General features: G+C 21.7%; 1 protein-coding gene across 2 annotated transcripts; it reads left to right on the forward strand.

Moving 5' to 3' along the window:
• The first annotated feature begins 292 nt into the window (after nucleotides 1-292).
• LOC122856744 (hybrid signal transduction histidine kinase E-like) lies at nucleotides 293-22,115 on the forward strand. Of its 2 annotated transcripts, XM_044158540.1 has the most exons (4): nucleotides 293-420; nucleotides 2,543-3,467; nucleotides 18,482-18,607; nucleotides 18,689-22,115. In XM_044158540.1, exons 1-4 carry the CDS (start codon nucleotides 385-387, stop codon nucleotides 22,036-22,038), a joined length of 4,437 nt encoding a protein of 1,478 aa, XP_044014475.1. In that variant the 5' UTR covers nucleotides 293-384; the 3' UTR covers nucleotides 22,039-22,115. The 2 variants fall into 2 exon arrangements, with proteins under 2 accessions (XP_044014475.1, XP_044014476.1); XM_044158541.1 differs by lacking the exons at nucleotides 293-420; nucleotides 2,543-3,467 and adding an exon at nucleotides 18,280-18,393.
• Nucleotides 22,116-23,665: the final 1,550 nt, after the last annotated feature.

A 23,665-nucleotide genomic window follows, 5' to 3' on the forward strand; every position in this document is an offset into this window, starting at 1 on the left:
ATTCCAAAAATAGCTAAATTTTTTATATAAAAAAAATATTTTTATATATAAAATTTGTCTCTGAATTATTTGAAATATAAAAACATATTTTGTCATGAAAAAAAAAAAAAAAAAAAAAATAGTAAAATAAAAAAAGCATCTGATTTGCAAAATAAATAAATTAAATAATTCAATAAAAAATAAATTGTATATGTACTAAATAAATAAATAAAAAAAATTATATATATTTGAAAGAATTAGCCGACATTTTTTGGCTTTTTCAGAGACACAAAGAGACCCGACAGTTGTGTCGGTGTCAAGAGGGGGATACAAGGTGGAGATTCGAGAGAGATATAAAATAAAATAGTAAAAAAAAAATAAATAAAATATATATATAGAAGACGAATGGAGGAGACCCTGGACCGGATGGCTTCAACGCAGGTATGCTCCATTTGTAGTCCACCGTTGCTGGGGAATATATAGCAACTATTGCGCAATCGATAAAACGTGCGTTGTCCCCTCTTACTTGCTTCACTCAGTTATATATATTTTGTGAAGCAAGCAACCCTCTCTCTTCATCCCCTTATATATCTAACAACCCCTAACAACTAACCACCCTTTTTTTTTCCTGCTTTTTCCTTCGTAATATATATTTTTTACTCTTCGAAAAAGCTTCTCTCTTCTTTATACTTGACGCACTTTTTGAAAAAAAAAAAAAATACTTTTTCATCATTTTCAAACATCAATACTTGCAAAATTTTATCTCAATTTTTTTTTTTATTTTCTTTACTATTTTTTAATAATAAATTATGGGTTTTTATGCTTTTTTATTTTTCTATGTTGTCCGAAATAAATTGGGGGTGATTTAATGGTCTGATGGGATTCGTTTTATGGAATTTTTTATTTTTTTCTAGAGATTGTTTGGGAGTATTACGCCAAAGTCATTGGGGATGAAATTAAAATTATGGCTTAAATAAATTTTAGAATTTTTTTGATATATAAAAAACATTGTTGGTCGATAATTATATTATAAGAAATTATTAAATTATTAATGAAATTTTCAAGTATTGATCGTAATTTATAATTCCGGAGTATTTATAATTGCATTAATTATTCATGAATTTTTTTTTTGCATTAAATTCGATGATTGTAGATTTTACTAAAATAGATTGTTTAAAAAATCTATAACTTTTCATCATATTATGTCTATGAATATATTTTTCATTATTCAATTTTTGTAAATAGAAATATTTCTTTTTTTGTTTTGTTTTTTTTTTTTTTGTAATTTAAAATTTTTCTATATAAAAGAAGCCTCTTAAAAATTTAGCTAAATTAACAATAAATCCCTGAAACCCATCAGAAACTTTGATAAGTATTTTCATGTAAAGTTATTAATTTATTTATTCAATAGTTTTATGAAATTTTAAATTTATTTAAACACAAAGTTACATTATTATTATTACTATCGTGTTACCGAGAGAGTTGTAATTTTTATAAAAATCATCAAAAGTTGAAAACGACATCAGTGCTGACCCCTTGAATTTATTCTCGTAACTAATTCTATTTCGAATCTGCAGTCTCAGTTGGAAACAAAAATTTCAGTAATTTTTAAATTTGTATAAAATAAATCAATAAGTTTTATGCATTTATAATCAAAATAAAATATAAAAATTAATATAAATTTAAATGATTAATTAACTTGATAATAAAAGCAATTAAATTTTAAAAATATTTCAATTTTTTCCATATGAAAAATTTTGTTTTTAATGTAAAGAAAAATATATAACTCTAAATTGAAAATTATTAAAAAATATAATAAATTAATTATTTATTAAAATTAAATTTTATAATTTTAATAATAATTAATTATTAATTATAATTTAATTTTTTTGTAGTGGCAATAGTGTAGAGAGAGAGTTATATTTTCATTGGTTCATGTGATCACCCTGAATTTCTCCCACTATATTTACACAACCACCTCATCATGATGAAAGCCCCTTTTTTATCCCCTCCAGTAATTTCACCTCCCACAATGAACACACTCAACATACATAGACAATTTGTATGTTGAAACGAGTTGAATAAAAAAATAGTGTAGTTTTGTCTCGCGAGTCGTGTTCGAGTGATCGCGAGTTGAACATATTTATTTATTGTATCCACTTTGTAACAAGTGTAATATAATAATAAAATTATTAAGTCAGTCAGTCAATCAATCAGTCAGTCAGTTAGTTACTCCAAAATCAGTTTGCCTCCAACAAAATCATCATCATCATTATCACTACCATCGTTAATTTAAAAGTACAAAATATATATTAATTTATTTTAATCAATAATAAATATAATATTTAATGTGAACTTTGTTTTTTTTATTATTATTAAAGTGTGTTAACATAAAAATGTCAAAGTTATAAATAAAATGTCCAACTACAATTAAAAAGCTTTAATTAAAAAAGCTAAAAAAAATGTTGAGCAAGTGATTTTTTTTGATTAAATTAAATTTTAATTATTAAAACATATATTGAATTGATATAATTTTGTTTCTTTTTTGTCATAATAACCTTAGGGGTTATTACGAAAGAAGAAAAAAAAATTCATCAAAATGAAGGAATTGGAGCATGAAACATTGGTAAAACGTCCTTTAAAATCATTATTAAAAAAGCCAAATCAGAATAAACAACGTACACATAAAAATCGTGTTGTTATTAATGAAAAATTAAATGAATTTTTTGCTGCTGATTATATTATATTAATAAAAGAAGAATGTTGTGCTGATTATGAAGAAGAATGTGATTGTTGTTGTCAAGAAACTGAAATGATTAGAGTTGGTAATTGTAAAGAATGTAGAGCTGAATTAACAAGACAATTAGCAAGTGGTATTGATCCACATTATGATAAAAATAATATTATTAATAATTGTATTATAAATAATAATAATAAAAAATTAATAAATGGTAATGAAGAATCACAATGTGAAGATGAAGGTGAAGATGAAGAAGAAGAATATGAAGAAGAAATTGATGATGATTATGATGATGATGTTGAATCATCTGAAGAACATTGTGATAATCGTAATTGTAATAATATTATTGGTAATCATAATCAAAATAAAAGTGATAAATTAATTATTGTTGATAAAAATGGTAAAAAAATTAATGATAATTTTATTATTGATAATAAACAACAACAACAGCAACAACAACATCATGTTATTGTTGATGATGATAAAATACATCAACAACAAACTGAAACACTTAGTCCACCTGAGGGTTATAAAGATGTTTGTGATGATGATGATGAAGATGATGATAATAATGATGATAATGATGATAATAATGGTGATGATGATAGACAAGTTGGTAATTTATTGCGTGAGGATATTTGTACTGGACCAGTTTGTGGTGAATGTAATTTCTATCATCAACAAAAACAGCAGCACCAGCAACAACAACAACAACAGCAACATCAACAACAACAACAGCGCAACTCCGGTGAGTCACCCCAGCTATATATACTATTACATAATTACTATATAATACTAGCTGGAATTTTTTTTTATTTTTTATTTGTTTTTTTTCTTCTACCTTGTTGGAAACCCCCTGATCACCTTGATGCTTCTTTCGTGTTTGGTTTACCTTTTTTTTATTTTATTTTTTATTTTTTAACCTGACCCTAACAAGGTTTCTTTTTATATACCTAGTATATATTGTAGTATATATTTTTTTTTATTTATTGAATCACCTGCCACTCTTTTTTTTTTTTTTTTTACTCGTTTTTTTACACTTGTATTTAGTGCATGTGTCAAAACTGACACTTAATTTTTTACTATTTTTTTTTTTGTTCTAAGTTGAATATTAATAAAAATAAAATAAATAAAATTGATGCATTATAATTTATTGATTATATTTTATTAATATAGTTATTTATTTTAAAATTTTGAAAGTTTGAAAATTTAAAAATAAACAATAGAATAAATTATAATGTTTTTCATATATTTTTTTTTTTATTTAAATTATGTAATTTTATATGATTTTTTTTTTTTTCAACAATTCATGGTTGTTAATCATATGTTTATGATGCAAGATATATATATATACATATATCTTCTCACGGAAGTAAAAAATATATATATTTTTTAAATATTTAATTTTGAATAATAATTATAATAATAAATAAAAATTATTAAAAAAAAAAATTTTAATAACAGCTGAAAAAAAAAATATTTTATTTTCCAAAAATTAAATTTATTTGAAATAAAAAATCAAAAATATATGTAAAATTATATAAACAAATAATAATTAGTATTATTATATTTATTATTTACAAAAAAAAAAAGATTTTCTTTTTAATAATTTTAATTATGATAATCTGATAATGAAAAAAAAAAATTAATGTCAGAATGTCGTTGGTCTTATTAATTCAAGGTTGATGATTTTACTTCCTATATGTGTAATCTTGATCATTAAACTGTACAAAGATGCCACTGACATTTCAGTCAAATTGATATATATATATATTTTAAGATGCATGTGTGTATATAAAAGAGCCAAGAAAGGCGGTTACGGTTACGCGAGGAGCCGGTGCAACAGTGCGTAGGACGACCTTCGTGTCGGCAGGATAAACAAGGCCGGATGTGGTCACTATTAATCCCACACAAATAAATAATAATAATAGTAAAAAAAATGCAATATCAAAACGGCATAATGCATTTATCAAAGCTTTTTTTTTTGCTAATCTAAAAATACAAATTTTACTCCAAAATGAAATGAAAAAAAAACATTTTTTTACTCCAAAAAAAAAATGTTTTCTTTGAGAAAGTATTTTTTTTTTTAAATAATTATTATTATTTATTTCATTGTTGTAAAAATATACTAAAGAAGGGAAATTACGTCATCATGTGCGTGTATATATAAAATTTATGCATTTATTATTATTATATTTTGAAAATGTTTTGAGTATGCGAATTTACGAGATCCCAAACAGACAATGACGGTCTCTCCTTTCTTGCTTTTGCTCGCATTGTTTCACCACACGAAGACCCCTATCTTCATTTATATACAGACTATGTAATTTCACACTCCCACGATGATGAAAATTTAACATTGCTTCCGTGAATTTTTTTTATTTATAATAATATATATATACTTTTTTTTTCATTTTAAATTATTTCTATTTTTTTTTTTTGTTCTATTTCATTATATTTTTTCTCGTGAGCTTTTTGGAGTAATTTCGTTTTTTTTTTGATAAATTTTTTTGGTTGTTTTGGGGTTGGCTATTAAAATAATAATATTGATTAGTTAAAAATTTATTATGTTATTAAAAAAATGTTTTTAAATCGAAATATAAATTTTAAATTCTCGAGGAGAGCTTTTTTTTTTTTTTTTCTGGCAATAATTATATCCTATATTTAATGAATAGATAAACAAAATAAAAAAAAAATAGCTTAGTATAATGAAAAAAATTGTGAATATAATTTTCTAAATTACAATTATACTAACATTTAATTAACCTGTTTTTTTTTTTTAAATGAAACATATACCCAACTTTTAAAAATGAGGTTAACGATCTAATTTTATATTACCCTCTTCTTCAAGTAATAATAAACTCAATAAGATTAAAAAAAAAAAAAAAATTCACAAACCAGAACATATAATATATAAAATAAAGAAAAAAAAAAAAAAAAAAGTTAAAATTGGAACGAAAAGTTTGATGATGGAATGGTTCTTTTTCGTTGCAATTTTTTTTTATTTTATCGAGACTCAATACGACAAGTAGAAAATTCAAGGAAAAATATTGAAATAAAAAAAAAAAAAAAATAAAAAACATAGAGGATAAGACAGAAATAATTTCGTCTTCTTGGCAAACTTTTTATGTACATAGAAATACTTATGTACTTGAAATGCTTGTATTATCCAAGTCTCTTGTGAATAAAATACTGCAAGGTAGATAAAAAAAAATCTCGAGGCATGAAAGATCTGTCTGGGATGGTGTTTATTATAAAAAAAAAAAAATATATAATATTTTCGAAATTATGATAATATTGATTATATTGATAATATTGATTACTATATAAATTATCCACAAATTTCTATTTTTCTAAAAATATTTTATCTGTTATTTATAATATATAAAATAATATAAAATAAATGGAATTATTATTTTGAAAGTATTATTTTCCAATTGCCTTGAATTTATCGATAAATTAATATTATTATTATTTATCCAATGCCAATACTTGATGTGTAATTTCTCATGTCAACTCTCAACAACAATTGTCCTACTTTCAGTAGTTTAATAAAATTCTCGTCTTCAATTCTTCACTTATCGAGTAGATAATTTGTTAACTGCTGTCTTATTTATATGTATATTCATTTTGCAAACTTATTTTGTCAATACATCAATTAATATTACTATCTGCCATTTGAATAATAATCATTACTTGAAAATTCAATTAAACTTTGACACGTTGAAATTTTTTAATCAACTTTTTATATTTAAAAATAAATTATTGGATATTTTTTTGGTAAATTTGGAATTGAAATTTTGATGATTTTTTGATTGTTTATTAATTTAAATACAGTCAATTATTAAATTGTTTTTTATAATTTAATTAAATATATTAATTAATTTATTTTGAGGTAGATTTAATTTATTTATTTTTTTTTGAATATATTTATACATATTTTTTTAATAAAATTAAATGTCGAATATTTTTATTATATTATAAATGACCTCTAAATAATTGACTTAATGTTTACTGTACTTTCATTCATTCACTATCAAAATAGTAATCACTTTAAATTCACAGAAAAAAAAAAACAAATATTCTTTTGCTTAACCATGCTTAAATAAAAAGAAACGTACATTTGAAATTATTTTTTTTTATACATTAATTTCTTTTCGAGGATTTAAGAAATTTTCATCACAAAAAATAGTATATATTTATTTAATTTGCTTGGTTTTTTAAAATAATAATAATCATGTGGAAAGTCACCTAGAATGCACCGACACTTTGAATGGTTTTCATATTTTTTATTTAATTTACTTTTTTTTTTTTTTTTAACCAAGTATATATTATACACTAGCTCAACTTTCTAAATGCTTTTCAACGCTGCATGGAATATATCATTTTGCCCTGAGGACAAAAAAAAAAAATAAATAATTATTATAAATAAATAAATAAAAATAATTATTTTGGCTTTTAGAAAAAAATAATATGAAATATATTTTTGTTATTTTTATGTGAGTGAAAATAGCTTTGTAAAATTGTGGATAACAGGTTACAAGCGTTGATTTAAAGTTAAATTAGAATGATGTTATTTTATTGTTGTAAAATAGATAGAAATGTGAGCTGATAGGATAGAGAAAGATAGATAAACTTCTGCTTCAAACAGGTGGGAAAAGCGCGTTGGTACGCCAACGGATCAATACGACAGTTTGATGGAGACTGAACCAGACGAACTAAGATAAATTCATAAAAATGATAAAATACAAATCCTGTCTTTAACAGATGATAATATAATTTTTTTTTTTTTTATTTTTTATATACATCAATAAATAAAAAATATATATCGATTTTTACTAGCTGAGTAGTAAAATTATCTTATAAAACAATTAAAATCTATATTAATAAATAAATATTTTCGACTGATTTTTTTTGCAATGAGTTTTTTAAAATGTCGAATTTTTTTTGCAATAAATTTTAATAATTATCATTGAAGAATAACAATAAAATAATTAACAATTAAAATTTTAAAAAAATAAAAAAAATCAACTTTTTTTTGCAATTTTTTCATTTAAATTGTTAATTTTTTATTGTTTATTATTAATGTTTAATTATTAAAATTTATATTGCATCAATAAGTTGATATTTAAATGAACCTGATGCAAGAAAAATCAATTAAAAATGTTTATTTATAAACTTGATAACCAATTAACAATTTTTATTTATTTTTATTCATTTTATTTTTAGACAATGATTTTTTTAGCTTACAATAATTGTTACTATTCAATTATTTTTATATATAGTTATAAAATTTGATGAAATTTATTTATATTTAAATAAGAAAAAAATGTAGAATCATGATATTGTGCCAAGTTTATTTTAACACAATGATATACAGTGTATATAAATTTTTTGTTTCCAACAAGATTCACTTTCAAATTAGATTTATAATATTTTAATGTCAGTGACACACGCATACAGATACTATTGTCTATTATCATGTGAATATATATTTGTATATTTTACAATAGAATTGAGAGGAAAATAGTCATAGCTATCGTCTGGTTGTCAGTTGAATATGTTGGCTTCAGGCTCTGCGAAAATTTCTCTATCCCTTTTGGTACTTGGCCAGAAATTATAATGCAAAACTATAATAATTCAGTCCTAGTAACAAATATATATATAAATTTCAAAAAACCACTATTGTTAAATCAAAAAAAAATATAAAAAATAATTTTTTAAAATAAATAATAATAATCGAAAAAACTGAATGATAAATCTTCAAGAATTGTCGTTTTTTTTTCGAATAATTTTTCATTCAAATATTATAGAAAAATACATTGTTTTATCATTCATTTTTTTTCATATTGTTATAATTTATTTAAACAATTTTTTTATATTTTAAAAAACAATATTTTAATATACAAAAAAATGCTTATTTTTATTTATATTTTTTTTTCTTGTTTTTTTATTTTTAAAAGACAAATATTCGTTATGTCTTTTTCATATGTTGTGCTCTTATCATTGATGCAAGTCTTTGAAGAGCTGCTGATATGAGAATAATGAAAAAAAAAAAAAAAAAGGGTGAATGAAGATGAAAAGAGCTCAAGTGGTGCCCTCGTTAAGTAAAACTTGTGTGTAGAAAATTATTGGCACATTTCCAAAAAAGCCACTAGCATTTTTATATTCTACACTGAAAATTATCTACAATAAAAATTAAAAGTTTAAATTTTTTCGATCTAACGAAAGAGATAAAAAATAAAATATATATTGCTAGTTCTATATATTTTTTTTATTTTTTGTCATTCTATTTTATAGAGTGTGGTACAATTTCTTCGTTTATCTTTTTTTTATTTATTTTTTTTTTCTCTTTCGATTATATATATGATTTTTTTTTTTTGGGAATGTGTCTTGGGTTGTCCTTGAACCGGTTGCTATCAATGCTCTGAGCCATACTGAATAAAAAAAAAAGAAAAAAAAAAAGCTATATATTGTCTAGAAAAAGGAGAGACAAGACACAGTATTATGTGGAAAAGCTCAGGGAGACCAAGAGTTAATGGATTCCTGTCGTCCTTCCACTTGATTTATCACTTTTAAGATTCGATAAATAGATGCTCAGCTATCATCACAATTCGATCACTAAATCTTTTACACTTTCATTATTTTTATTCAATAAAATTCATACAAATTTAACACAAAAATAAAACCATAAATATCCAAAATATTTTCTAGAAAAATTACATAACCCTTTAAAAAATCCAGGCAACAACAAAACAACTCATTTAAATAAATAATATACAAATTAATTAAGCTTGAATAATTATGTAAATTAAAAAAAATTCATTACTTGATATTAAAAAAATTTAAAATCTCTATAGTTTTTCATTTGCAAACATATGTTATACAAAAAATATTTTTATTTTATTTATTAAATTTTTAAATTACTAAAAATTTAAATAATACATAAAATAAATAAATTAAAGGTTCAAGTATTTAGGTATATAAAATACTTTTAAGTATTATATTTTTTTTTTAATTACAAATAAGAGTTTATATTTTTTTTTTTGTCTTCGCATTTGCTGCGTTGCCGTAATTCCTAGACACATTCGCGCTTGCGTCGCAATATTGAATTCAAAAGTATCCCTATCCTCAACCATTTCACATGCAGACATATTTATTTTATTTTTCTATCTTTATTTTATCATCGACCCTTCTGAATACACTCTCTCTTATTTTCTGTACTTTCTCTTATTTTCCCGCATTGGAAATTTTTCTTAGTTGTGAAATAAAAAAAGGAAAAAAAATTATATGAATGCTTTTTCGATTGGTCTGCGTGCTTTTTTTCATCCTCTACACAATCGATGTATGTTTATCCCTGAGAATATCAACTGCGGGGTCAAAGTCGATGTTTTGGGGTGAATCGATTTCCTCGCACAGGATTCGACTGACGCGCCAAAAAATAGATAAAAAAATTATATTAAATATATCCCTTCTTATTTAAGTTTCATCTTTATTCTCTTCCTTGCATCCCAAAAAGTTTTACTATCGAAATTATGCTTACTTAATCATACGTAATACTCATTATCAGCAGAAAAAAAGTTTTATAATTATTCTAAACTATTTATTTAAAAGATGTAAAAATTTAAAACTCGGGATAAAATATAAATAGTTGTTGAATAAATTTGTTAAAGTTATTTTTAAATTTAACTTGAATTCATTTAAATAAATTCAAATGCTCTTTTTTAAATTGTCTTTTCGTATATTTAATTAATTTTTTTTTAAGATATTTTATTGTTGTTATTTAAAAAGTATAAATTATTATAAAAAAAATATTTATTTTTTATAAATATTATTGATTTGTGCTAATTTTTATTTATTTTTTTTTTTTTGCATATGAATTCAATTGCCCTACATTTTTTTCCCAAGGGTTTTCTCAGTATGGAAAAAATATTGATTTATAATAAATTTATTCAAATTGTGGTAATATGAATATATTTTTTTTTATAATAATTTTAATTTTTAATATTATGAAAGTATTGATTACAAAGCTAGAAATTTTAAATATAGAAATTATTTTTTTTTATTAATTTATTTTACTGAGATTTAATATTACATTATACAATTTAATTGATTTTTTAAATTTTATTTAGTATGTGGAATAATTTATCTTGATCTTTCGTGACCTATACGTGTCATAAATTGAATTGTTTTTTTTAATTCAATCAGATAAAAATTATAAATTTAGTTTTTATTAAATAATTATTTTAATAATTATAATTTGATAGTATTTCTTCATTTTTTAAATAATTTCAGCCTTTTTTTTTGTTGTTATTTATTTTCAAATTTAATATTGAGTTGAAAAATAGTAAAATTGTTTAGTAAAAAGTCAATTTGACTTATTTTATTCTTTTGAAAAATTTTTTTCAACCAAAACTTTTACTTTTTCACTTGAAACTTTCAAACTCAATACTCTAAACTTTACTCAATATAAATAAATATAACTTAATTTTTTTTAAATAAATGATATTCATAATTCAAAAAAATTTATTTACAGTAAATTTTCATTTTTTTTCTAAACCTTAAATCATATATATAATTTATTTAAATAAAAAAATTAAAAATTAATTTATGGATATCATAAATTGTCTAGTCGATATACAAATTTCATTTGAATATTTTTTTTCTTCATTCAAAGCACGTATATGTACAGCTTTTGTTCGTGTTTAGAAATCAAAAGTTATTTTTTTAAAATTTTTTCCTTTCAAACAATTCGATACAATGTGTTTTTCAAAAAAAAAAAAAGAAAAGTAACAAAAAAAAAAAAAAAAAATTGAAAATGAAAATGAGATACAGAATAAACGAAAGAAATGAAATAAAAAAAAAAAACTTTATTTTTCAAATAATAACAAAATCAAATCAAAATGAAATGTAAACAATTCTCCAAAAACAGTACAAATATTTTCAACCACACTCAAGGTGTTTCATTGTTCCCATTTCATCTCATCAACCCCCTTTTTTTTTATTATTTTTAATCCCACCCTCTAATCTCCCTCAATTCTCATACAGTCACATCAATTGACTCATTGTTTTACCAATGTATTGTAATATTCTTTTGTTTATGCTTTTTACCTAATGATAATAATTCAACAATCATTAATTATTTATTTTTATTTTCTTTCTAAAATTTTTTACTTCATTATCAGACACTTATTTTTTATATTAATTTCTTCTTCTCTTTTTTATCATTAAATGATAAATTATATTTATTTTTATTTTAAACTTCCACATACTAAATAAAAATAGATGGAAAAAAAAATTTTTTATCATCCAGATTTAGTTGAAATTTTTTATTTCTATTTTATTTAGTTGATAAAAAAATTTTTCATTTCAAATAGTAATTATGAAACTTTGAAATTCATATTTCCTTTTTATCCTGGAGTTGATATTTTTTTTTTAAATTTTAATAGTGAACTTTTAATAAATAATTTGACATTGTATTTTGATGATGATAATGATGGAATTAATTGACGTAAAAATATTTAAATTATGTGTATGATTAAAAAGACCTAGGTACTAATAAACTTGGATATTTTTAAATGCATAAAAAAGAGTATATAAATGTATTTGTAATTTTTATATATATATATGATGAATGTGTTTACGTGTAATAAGCATACAAAGCCATCGCCCAAGAAAAATATTTCTTCCCACGTTTGTTGGTAATATTTAAAACATAACGAGGTGCGTATTTAAAAGCTAATGGGAATTTTTCACTGGGTAGAAGAAAAAATAGAAATATTATTTTGCATAGTGATAAAAATAAAAAAGGGAAATTAAAATTATTAAAAGAAAAAAAAAGAAAAAATTTATAACAAAGCTAATTATATCGTTTTAATTTTTTTTTTTTTTTTCATAAATTTAAAATGAGTATTATTTCAATTACTTTGTTGATAGCTAATTAATTTTTTTGATTAATTAACTTGATCAAAATATAAATTGAAAATTATTTTATTGCTTAGTGATAATCCAAATATATTCGTTGAATTTTTTAAATTTTAAATTAAAAATTTTCCCACAATTTTGTTTGTTATTTAATTAATTTACGAGTTGAACATTTAATTATAATTTTTTTATATATTAACAACAAATAACTTTTTAAATTTTTCATAGAATTTTTTTTTTATATTTATATTTGTTATTTAATTAAAAAATAACAAATTAAATTATATTTTTCAATTATATAATTTATTTTTTATTTTTTCCAAGATTAATATTAATAATAAAAATAATAAATGTCTTTATTTAATATCTAGTGTAAGGCCATGTAAAAATATAGTCCTTTGTAAAACAGAACAAGGGTTTGTTCCCATTTTCATTCATGATGTTATCTTTTTGAATTTTTCAATTGTCATATAATGGAACATCTATGCTGGCTCATTGCCTTGATTCAGATATATATAATTTTTTTTCATCTATTATAATAGTTTACAGGCATATATTTATTTTTTTTCTTTAATATTATTCTTTATCCTACTTAAAAATCAAAAAAAAATAATTTCTAAATCATATATACAATTGAATTTCTAATCAAAACAATCTTTACCCAGAAATTTTTAAATAAAACTATTTTACATTATTGTTAATTAAGTAATAATTAAAATATATTTAATTATTTTTTTTTCAACAAGATAAAAGCTGCGTGTAGTATTTTTTTTTTTGTTCTTTTTTATTATATTATTATACATTATTTTTTTTTGCTCTGATAATTTCAGTTGACTCGTCACATTGATGTAACTCAATTAAGTCAATCAGTGTGATTGAAATATTAACGACAAGTTGATACGCTCTAACTAATTTTTAGTTATCAAAACAATAATAATAATAATAATAATAATAAAGTTAATAATTTTAAATTATATTTGGAATAACCGGAAATTAATTGTGTTTGACTGTTTTTAAATTATTAGATTATAATTTAAATCTGTTTTTTTGTTTTACAAATATATTGTTAATTACTTCCGGTATTTTTAGCTTATTGAGGAAGCAAAATTCAAGAAGGGTAGATATATTTTAAACTGACGAAAAATTCAACGACGCATAGCTATCGCAATATATTGTCGTTTCCTTTTTGCTTTTCAATTTTTATCATCAAAATTATATATTTTTTTTTTTCTTTTATCTATTACCGCTTGAACCATGTTACATGCGGGTTTTACTCAACTGGAATATTGTCGATAATTTTTCCATTATATTTAGCAAAAAGATAATTAAAAAAAAAATACAATTTTCACCAGAAAAAAAAAGTAATTATTATTTTTTTTTGCTGTTTAAATTTTAACATTTATTAATCAATAAACAATCTATTGATTTCTTTAGATTTTTTTATTTCATTTGTAATTAAAATTTATTGATTTGTTTTATGGTTTTTTTTTTTTTGGTTTTTTTATATCAATTTTATCAAATTTTTCAGTCAAGATTTTTTAACAATTTTCCACTAGTTTTATTATCGATTGACAAAGTTGTAAAAATACTATTTCATGCTTCAGACCATCAAATTACACTGACTTCCGTCAAAATCATATAACTCATATATTTTTCCTTTTCAACACTCAAAATGCAATGAACAAAATTTTTTTTATTATTATTCTCTCGACACTCGAAATTACATAACAAGAAAAAACGAATTATTAATTAAAAAAAAAAAAAGAATTTATAATCAAATTTTTAAATTAAATATCTCTGATGTTTTATGACAATAGTATGCAATCAAAATTATAAAAATGACTAATTTTCATCAAACAATTCATTACGAACTTTTTGATTAATACCAAAAAAAAAAAAAAGGTAATAATTCGATTTTAAAAAACATTCTAATTTTTCAATTGTTGAAATGAAAAAAAATTATCATTAAAACTATTTAATATATTTAATAATTAATTGAAAAAAAAAAATGAAAAATTGTTTAATGAATTTAATGACACTATTTCGAAACGATCGTTGGGGAAATTTCGAATAACAAAAATTTTTTTTCTAAATGATGTTATTTGATTAAAGAAAAGAGAGCTATTAAATCAAAATAAATATATGTTTATTTATTTATATTTATTTATATTTATTTATTTATTAATATAATTATTTGACGAATCAAAAAAAAATATCTATAGGCGACGATGTAGCCGTAGAAACATGCAGCCGGATGAAAATCAGCCTAGCGTGACTCCGGTGTTGTCCCTGGTTTCCGGCTGCCCGCACCCTTCTGTACCGGAATCCAGTGGTTAATGCCATCCCTGTCCTCTAATTTCACCTTCTTTAAAATCAAATATATATATAAAAAATAATAAAATAAAAATACAAGACATGGTAATCATCTTTACCTTAGTCCAACAATCCAACACACAAAACATAAATATTCTTTTGTATATTTAACAAAAAAAAAAAAGCTTTAAAAAGCTTGGCTAGAAAATAAATTAAATAGGATAGTATAAAGTCACTTATAAAAGTACAAAATAATACACCTGTCAATGATTTTAAATAATATGTAGTCGAGTTAAATAATTTATTGTTTAGAAAATAAAATTTGTAGATTTAAATATTCGCAATATTTGAGATGTTTTTTTTTTGTGCATATATTAATAATTTTTAATAATTTATTTATGTAAATTAAAATTTATTTTATATGTTGAGACAAGCTGGGGTAAATAAGTATTGTCTTAAAGACATCGATGAACTTGTTGGCAACGACCATGACCCAAAACAATTCCCACGATCTAAAATTCCCCTACATTTTATTTTATTTTTTTCATTTTATTTTTTTTTCTACTCAGACTTTGGTATTTGCAACAAATAATAATAAAAGGATATGATTTTTTTTTTTTTTTTAGAATTATTTTCGCTTAAAATAATTGGCTGTTTATGGCAGCGACTAATTACAAAACTTAGATCATTATTTATTTTATCGTTTCATAGAAAAAATATATGAAAAAAGTTTTATTGATGAAAGTAACAATGAGTTTTATACGAGTTTATTGAAAATATAATAATAATTATTTGCAAATCATTATCTCAGGTTTAATTATGATTTTTTTTTTTAATGATTTTTACCAGCATCTATTTAGAAAATTAATAAATCAAATTAAAATTATATTTAACAATGTTACATAAAGCCAAGTAATTTTCCGATAAAAGTATTATCAGATATTAATTTCTGTATTAAAAAAAAATTATCCATTCTATCTATAAAAAAATTAAAACAATAAAAATTATATAAAATTAAATTTTTAATTATACAATTAATAATTTTTAATTTATTAAAAAAACAAATATACATTTAAAAAAATTTTTTCTGTAATTTTTTTATTTGTTAATTAAAAAATTACTGATAACAGTTTAATAAAATAATTTTTTTTTAATAAAAAATATAAAAAATGAATCAATAAAGCTCGTTAATTTTTAATAATAATAATTTTTTAAATTTTATATTTATCAATACAAAATTTACTAATTTAAATTTTTTTTAAAATTAAAATTTCTTTTGATAACTTGTTTATAAAGTTAAATAGCTTTTCATGCTTGATATTTGCACCCGATATCGATGAAAAATATCTTCAACAAACCGTAAACTCAAAGAGAATTTAAAAAATTTTAAAAATAAAAAGTCATTGTCATACATAAGTTTGGGTATCAAGTAGGAGTTGATAGTATCGATTAAAGTATAGCATCAAGTGTCAACCAACAATACACAAAAATCAATTAAAAAAAAATATAAAAAATTAATTTTTTTATTTGAAATAAATAAAAACATAAATCTACATACTTATTTTTATCGAAAATATTTTTTTTTATTTATCTACTGTTATATTTATTATTGATTCAATTAATTTCGTCTAGACGATTGAATTAGATTTAATTTTTTTTATCTATATTTTATACTTGTTATTATTCTATTCAATTTTATTTATAAATTTAAAATTTATATTTATATAACTTGTCATAAACGGGAATGTTAATTGAATAATAAAATTAATAAAATCAATTAAATTAATTAAATAAGTATTGTATTCATTTTGAAAGTAGAAAAAAAAACTCTAAGCTTGTTTAAAAATTAGTTTATCTCTAATTCAATTGTTTGAATTTGTATGAATAAATTGAAAGAGGGAAAGGCTGATTTGTCGGTAGTTGTCATTGGTTTAAAAAAAAAAAAAAAAAAAATTTAAATGAAGCCTACTTTGTATTCTGTGTTTATCACCTTTTGACTATATGTTTATATTTTTTTTCAAACTTATTTTACTTGATGGAATGTTGTGTGTAGGTGTAGGCTTGTCTCGCCCTTTCTTGCATAATAATTTCATATTTTTCTTTATTAACAAAGGGAACTACTTGAAAAATAAAAAAATAAATTATTACTACCAACAACAATGACAAACTTAAAAAATATAAAAATTAAAGTAATTTTCTTTTTTTTTTTATTTTAATTTTAAGGCTCATATGAGATTTAAAATTTATTCAAAAATTTTTATTATTGTTTATTATTATTTAAAATAATTTTATGAATTTTAAATTTATTATTATTTTAAATAATATATTTCTTTGTTGTGTTTATTTTATTTTTTTATAATTTTTATTATTGAGCTGTAAATAATGTGATAAAAAAAAATTTATATTAAAATTTATCTGTAAAGTTTATTCAACTTGAATATAAATTAATATAGAAAAATGAAAAAAAAAATAATCAATTTGTATTTTTATTCAAGTCTAGAAATAGAAATGTTAAGTAAAATATATTATCTTGAATTTTTTTTTATTTTCAAATTTATTATAAATATTTATTTTTGCATTTGAATTTATGTTTAATGAAAAATTATATTTAGTACAATCTACTTGGTGAATGTTCATTGTATTTATGTTGAAAATTGATACTGAAGCAAATGTGAATATATTTCTACTGGTATTATTGAATTTCGATTGAAAAAAATCAAAGTAAATAATAAAAAAAAAAATATAAAACTTTGTCAACGATGTTTGTGCTGTTTCAATTCAATCTAATAATGACAATTGATTTTATTTATAAATAAATTTATACGGATTTATAATAAAAATAAAATTCATTTCAATAGTTTAGTATTTTTTTTTTTTTTTTACAAATATTATTTATGTAAATCAAAAATTAATAGTTTTTAAATATTGTCAATAATTATTTATTTTGTTAAATAATTTTTCCAACAAATAAAAAATTAAATGACTCATATTATAAAAATTCCCCAGTCATTTATTTATTTATTTTTAATTTTATTATTTTTGTAAAACTATGCCCTGGATAACATTGATAAGATAGCATTTATTTAAAATAATGATAACACGATAAGAAGCACTGGTTCACATCGCAATGCTCAGTGTTTTATTATTCGTCATGGAGGTAATATCGTTGTCAAAAAAAAAATCCTCATTTCCGCATGTAAACTTTTTAAAAAAAACCAATTCGTCATATTATCATTGAAAAAAAAAGTATACTTTTGTTTGTCATTTACAACTAAAAAGACTTGGTGATTAAAAATTCTTGTCATTTCCATTTGAAGTATCGAGTAAAACAGTTGTCAAACATTAAAAAAATAATTTATTTATTAATAAAAATTTAAAAAGTTATTACAAAATGATATTTTTAGTTAGAATAATTTATCATCCAATAATAACTTCAAGTATGTGTAGTTTTAAAAAAGTTTAAAAAGTATAATAAACTTGAAACGGTCTAATAATAATATTTTTGTATTTTTAATATTTTTCAAGATGACAAAGATCATGTTCATGGACAAGTGGAACTGGAAAAGATTGAGGGTGAAGAAGAGAATTGTCAGGAGAGACTTGATGATGCTATCCAGCATAGAAGTGATCAAGCACAACAAACAACCCCTGGTAATGAATTTACTTAACAAAATAATTTAATTTTAAATAAATAAAAACATTAACAATGATAATTAAACAATTAATTTTCAGATACTCATCAACGCTATCTCGTAGAGACAATAACAATGACAACAGTTACAGAACGTCGTATTGTACGTGAAATAAGTGAAGATGAAAAAAGTCATACAAATAGTATTGACGAGCCAGATACCTCAAATAATATAACAACAGCATTACCAATGATTAAAGATAATAATGATACAAATAAATTAAATAATGATGATGATGAATTTATAATAACTAAAAATGAAACAACACCATCATCATTAAAACAAAATATAAATAATACCAATAATAACAGCAACAACAACAATGAAGATAACGACAATGAATCATCATCATCATCATCATATAAAAAATTAGTCAACAATAGTCTCAAGCCAAATTCAGCAGTACGTCAATTATTTCCAGATCCACGTTTTATATCACCACCACCACCACCATCATCATTATCAACAAAATCATTATCATTATCAACAACAGATGATACAACAACTGATTCAGATAATTCAGATGGACAAAAATTTTTAATAACAACTGAAAGTTTACGTTTATTTGATACAGTTAAACGTACAAATATATCTGGTAATCGTTCTGATTCATCTGAAAGTGATACATCAACAATAAAACGTACAATTGAACGTAATGCATTACGTAGATCATTAATATGTAAATATGATAAAAATAATAAAAAAATTAATAATAATAATTTACGTGGTAAAGATTTAACACTTGAAGAACGTATACGACAATTAACATGTAATATTGATCAAGATGATGATATTATTGATAGTGCATCTGAAACACAATCAATTGATCATGATGATGGTAATATTGATTTTCCAATAAGAACATCACCATCTGGTGAAGAACAACAACAAGCACAACAACAATATACACGTAATGATGGTCGTATTGTACGTCAAAATTATAACAACAACAACAACAATGATAATACATTATTATCATCATCACCAGTACAACATTTACATCAACATCAACTTCATCATCATCATCATCATCATAGTCATAATCATCAACACAATAATAGCAGTAATATTAATAATAATAATAATCAATCAGCATATCGTAAAATAAGTGATTTATTTGGACAAAAAAAATTAGATAATAATAAATTAATGCCTGATATTGGTCTTGGTGATTTAACAACAACAACAGCAACAACAACATCAACAAATTCATCATCATCAACATCATCATTATCATCAACATCAACATCAACACCAGCATCAACATTAATGAAAGATTTTACAAAATCACAAATAACTAAAATGTCAAATGATGCTAGAAAACAATTTTTATCATCTCTAGCACCATTATCATGTGTTGGACAAACTGGTATTGATTGTAGAGATGATTATTATCAATTAACAACAACAACAACAAAAAAATTATTAAATAATAATGAATTATTACAATGTTATAATTCAGATTCATCATATAGTCTTGAAGATATTGATGATGTATTAAAAATTGATGATAAATATAATAAAAATTCATGTGGACCACCAGATGTAACACGTGGTACACCAACTGGTAATGGTCCTGAATCACAAGATGCAACAAATGATGAATTACTTGCATTTGTTGAACAAGATAAAACACGTACTGAAAGGCTTAAACGTCGTTATGATACTGATGACCAACAACAACAACAACAGCAACAACAACATGATTGTAGTATATTAAAAAATTATGATAATAATAATAGTAATAATATTAATAATAATGGTAATGATGATAATAGTAACAACAACAATAATAATAATGATAATAATATTAATAATGACGACGATGATGATGAATTAAATGATTATGGTTTTAATAAACGTCCATCAGTATGTGGTATTAAACCAAAAACAGATGAAAATAATGATATTATTATTAGAAAAATAAATAGTCATTGTACAATACCATCATCAACAACAATAATAAATGAACAACAAATACGTCCATTAAATTTAACATCATGGCAATATTATGAACATGATAGTTTAGATAAAAATATACAATATGTTGATGATACAAATGGTAATATTTGTATTGATAAAATACATGATGGACGTGATAATACAATAAAACGTATAAATACAATGCAACGACAAATTGATGATATTTATCAAACAATTGCTGAAACAACAGTATCAGTTAAAGCTAAAACAATGGATCGTTGTGCATCATATCATGAAACAACATCATCATCATCATCAACATTACCACGTAATTTATCACGTTGTAGTATTGATGTACAAAATACAATACAACCACAACAACAACAATATCATGATCCAAGAAATAATATACGTATTGATACAACAAATATACCATCAACAATATATAATACATTACCAACTAAAAATCGTCGACAAACAAGTGGTATACCATTGACAAATAATAGTGGTTATTCATGTGGTGTATTACCAATTGATAATAATAATCAAAAATGTTATAGAACAATGTATTTTGTACCATACAGTGGTTTATCTGATCCAACTTATCAAAATATACAAAAAATATTACCACCACATTCATCAACATTACCAACAAATTATGCAAATCATATTGAAAGATATCCATATCCAAGAAATAAAAATGACGAACAAATAAGTGGACAAACATCAGCAAGATATTATACAACAAGACAACCAATTAGTGCTAATATTAATAATCAAATAATACAAACACAACAACAATCACAACAACAACAACAACAACAACAGTTACAGCTACAACAACAACAATTATTACAATTGCAACAACAACAACAACAGCAATTACAACAACATCTTCATGGACATCAAACAGAACAAGATTATCGTTATTCAACAACACCAACAATGCAAACTGGTATACAATTACAACATCATCAACATATATCACAATTATCAACATATAATTTACAAAAAATGCCAACTTATACTGTCATGGCACCATCATCAAGAACTGGTAATTATTCATATTCACAAATTCATCAACAAGGAAGAAATATTCCAGCTGTTGTTTCTGCTACTGCTGCAACTGTTGCTTCATCATCATCTTCATCTTTAGTTGGTTCATCAGTTGATGTTTCAACTATAAATTCAATACAATATAGTAATGGTGGTAATTTTATTGGTAATTTAGGTAATACATCATTATCATCATCAACAAGTTCTGTTTTAAATTCACCAACTAAATTACGTAATAATAATAATACATGTAGTTTAGAAAGAGGTGTACCTGAAGGTGCTGCTAGTGCACCAGCACATGATTTTATTGTATCAACAAATAATGTTGTTGGTAATACATTTATTGGACATTCTAATAATTTACCACCACCAAATACACAAAATTCTATTTATTATGCTATGAATGTTTGAAATATTGTACAACAATAAAATATTTAAATAAATTCACAAATATTTATAAATACAAAAACGACAAAATATTAACTCGTCAGGAATTGAATTTATTTTTTCTTTTGATATTTTTTTTTTTATTTATTAATTAATCAATAATTATATAAATTTTTTTAATTATTTACTTGTTTGTATTTTTTTTTTATTATTATTCATAATTTTTTTTACATATTGAAATGTTTTTTTTATTTATAAATATTTTTTTGTATTGATAACTTTTTTTTTTATACGAAATAATATTGACTTCCAAATAGATTTTTTTCTTATTAAAAAATATAAAATGTTATATTCTACGAGTGTCTTTTCTCATTTTTATGGCAGCTATTATTATTAATAATAATAAATATAAAAAATATTTTTTTTTTTTAATTGTAAATACGTTGAAGAGTGCCAGAAAAGTTTATCCGTGACCAAAAAGATTAAAAAGAAAATAAAGTAATTAACAATGATTTTTTTTTAATTGGAAAAAAATATAATTATATAAATATTATTTTCAATTTTTTAATTATTGAGTCCTCATGTTGAGGTAAAATTTACAAGCCAAAAATTATCTCTTATTATTATTGTTTAATAACGAGTTGATGATGAGTGGTGATTTAACGAGTCTCTTACATAATTTATTATTTAAAAAAATAAATATATATATATATTACAAAATGATATAAAAAAAAAATATGATGAATTAAAATTAATGATTATATTGATAAGGTCATTTGTGTAGTTGTCTAAATAATTATTATAAATAATAACAACAAATGAAAGAAAAATAAAAAAAGAAAAAAAAAAGATAATTTTCTCGAGAGTGATTAAAAAAAAATATATATATATTGAATTTATATTTCGAGTATTGCAGGGTATATTTGAGTAATGTTTGTGACAAAAATAAATTTCGATAAATAATATTAATGAATTAAATAAATAATATATTAAAAATTGTAATAATCTATTTTATTTTCAATTTATTTTCTTTTTTTTTTTTTCTGTTGAATGCTTAAAAATTATTTTGACATTAATAATGTATTATTTATTTTGAATGAAATTTTGTTTGAATAATGTTATGAAACATTTATTAATAAAAAAGAATCCTGATGAATTTTGAGAATTGAAAAAAGGTTTAAATATGAAAAATTAATTTAACAAAAATATAGTAACCAAAGTTAGTTGAGCAGTTAGTTGTTGTTGTGTTATATCTATATAAATATATTTATAAAATTCATTTATATATTAATAATGTTTTCATCTAATAGATTTAGCAACTAATCAAGCAAATGATGATGATAAAAATGAAAAACATTTTAATCTATTACAGAGGAAAATTTATTGTAAGAGTGTTTAAATTTTAAATTATATTTTTTTGAGTATGTATTGTTTGTTTATAATATTAATAACAATTGTTTATTATTTTTTTATTTGATTAATAATTTGTTAATTATTTGGCAATTTTGAATTATTTAATTTTAGCATTATTATTATTTAAATGATTGAAATGAAATAGGAATAAAAATTAAATTAAAGTATGAAAATTATGTGAGATTTGAACTTTGAAGACTGCAATAATTACAACTTTGGCCTATTGATTAAAAAAAAA

The sequence above is a fragment of the Aphidius gifuensis genome, linkage group LG5 (genome assembly GCF_014905175.1).
Source record: "Aphidius gifuensis isolate YNYX2018 linkage group LG5, ASM1490517v1, whole genome shotgun sequence".
NCBI lineage: Eukaryota > Metazoa > Arthropoda > Insecta > Hymenoptera > Braconidae > Aphidius > Aphidius gifuensis.

Coding starts and splice junctions, on each gene's coding strand:
- LOC122856744 (XM_044158540.1), top strand. CDS start 385: ATGGAGGAGACCCTGGACCGGATGGCTTCAACGCAG. Junction 3,468..18,481: donor ACAACAACAGCGCAACTCCG/GTGAGTCACCCC, acceptor ATATTTTTCAAG/ATGACAAAGATCATGTTCAT. Junction 18,608..18,688: donor AGCACAACAAACAACCCCTG/GTAATGAATTTA, acceptor ATTAATTTTCAG/ATACTCATCAACGCTATCTC.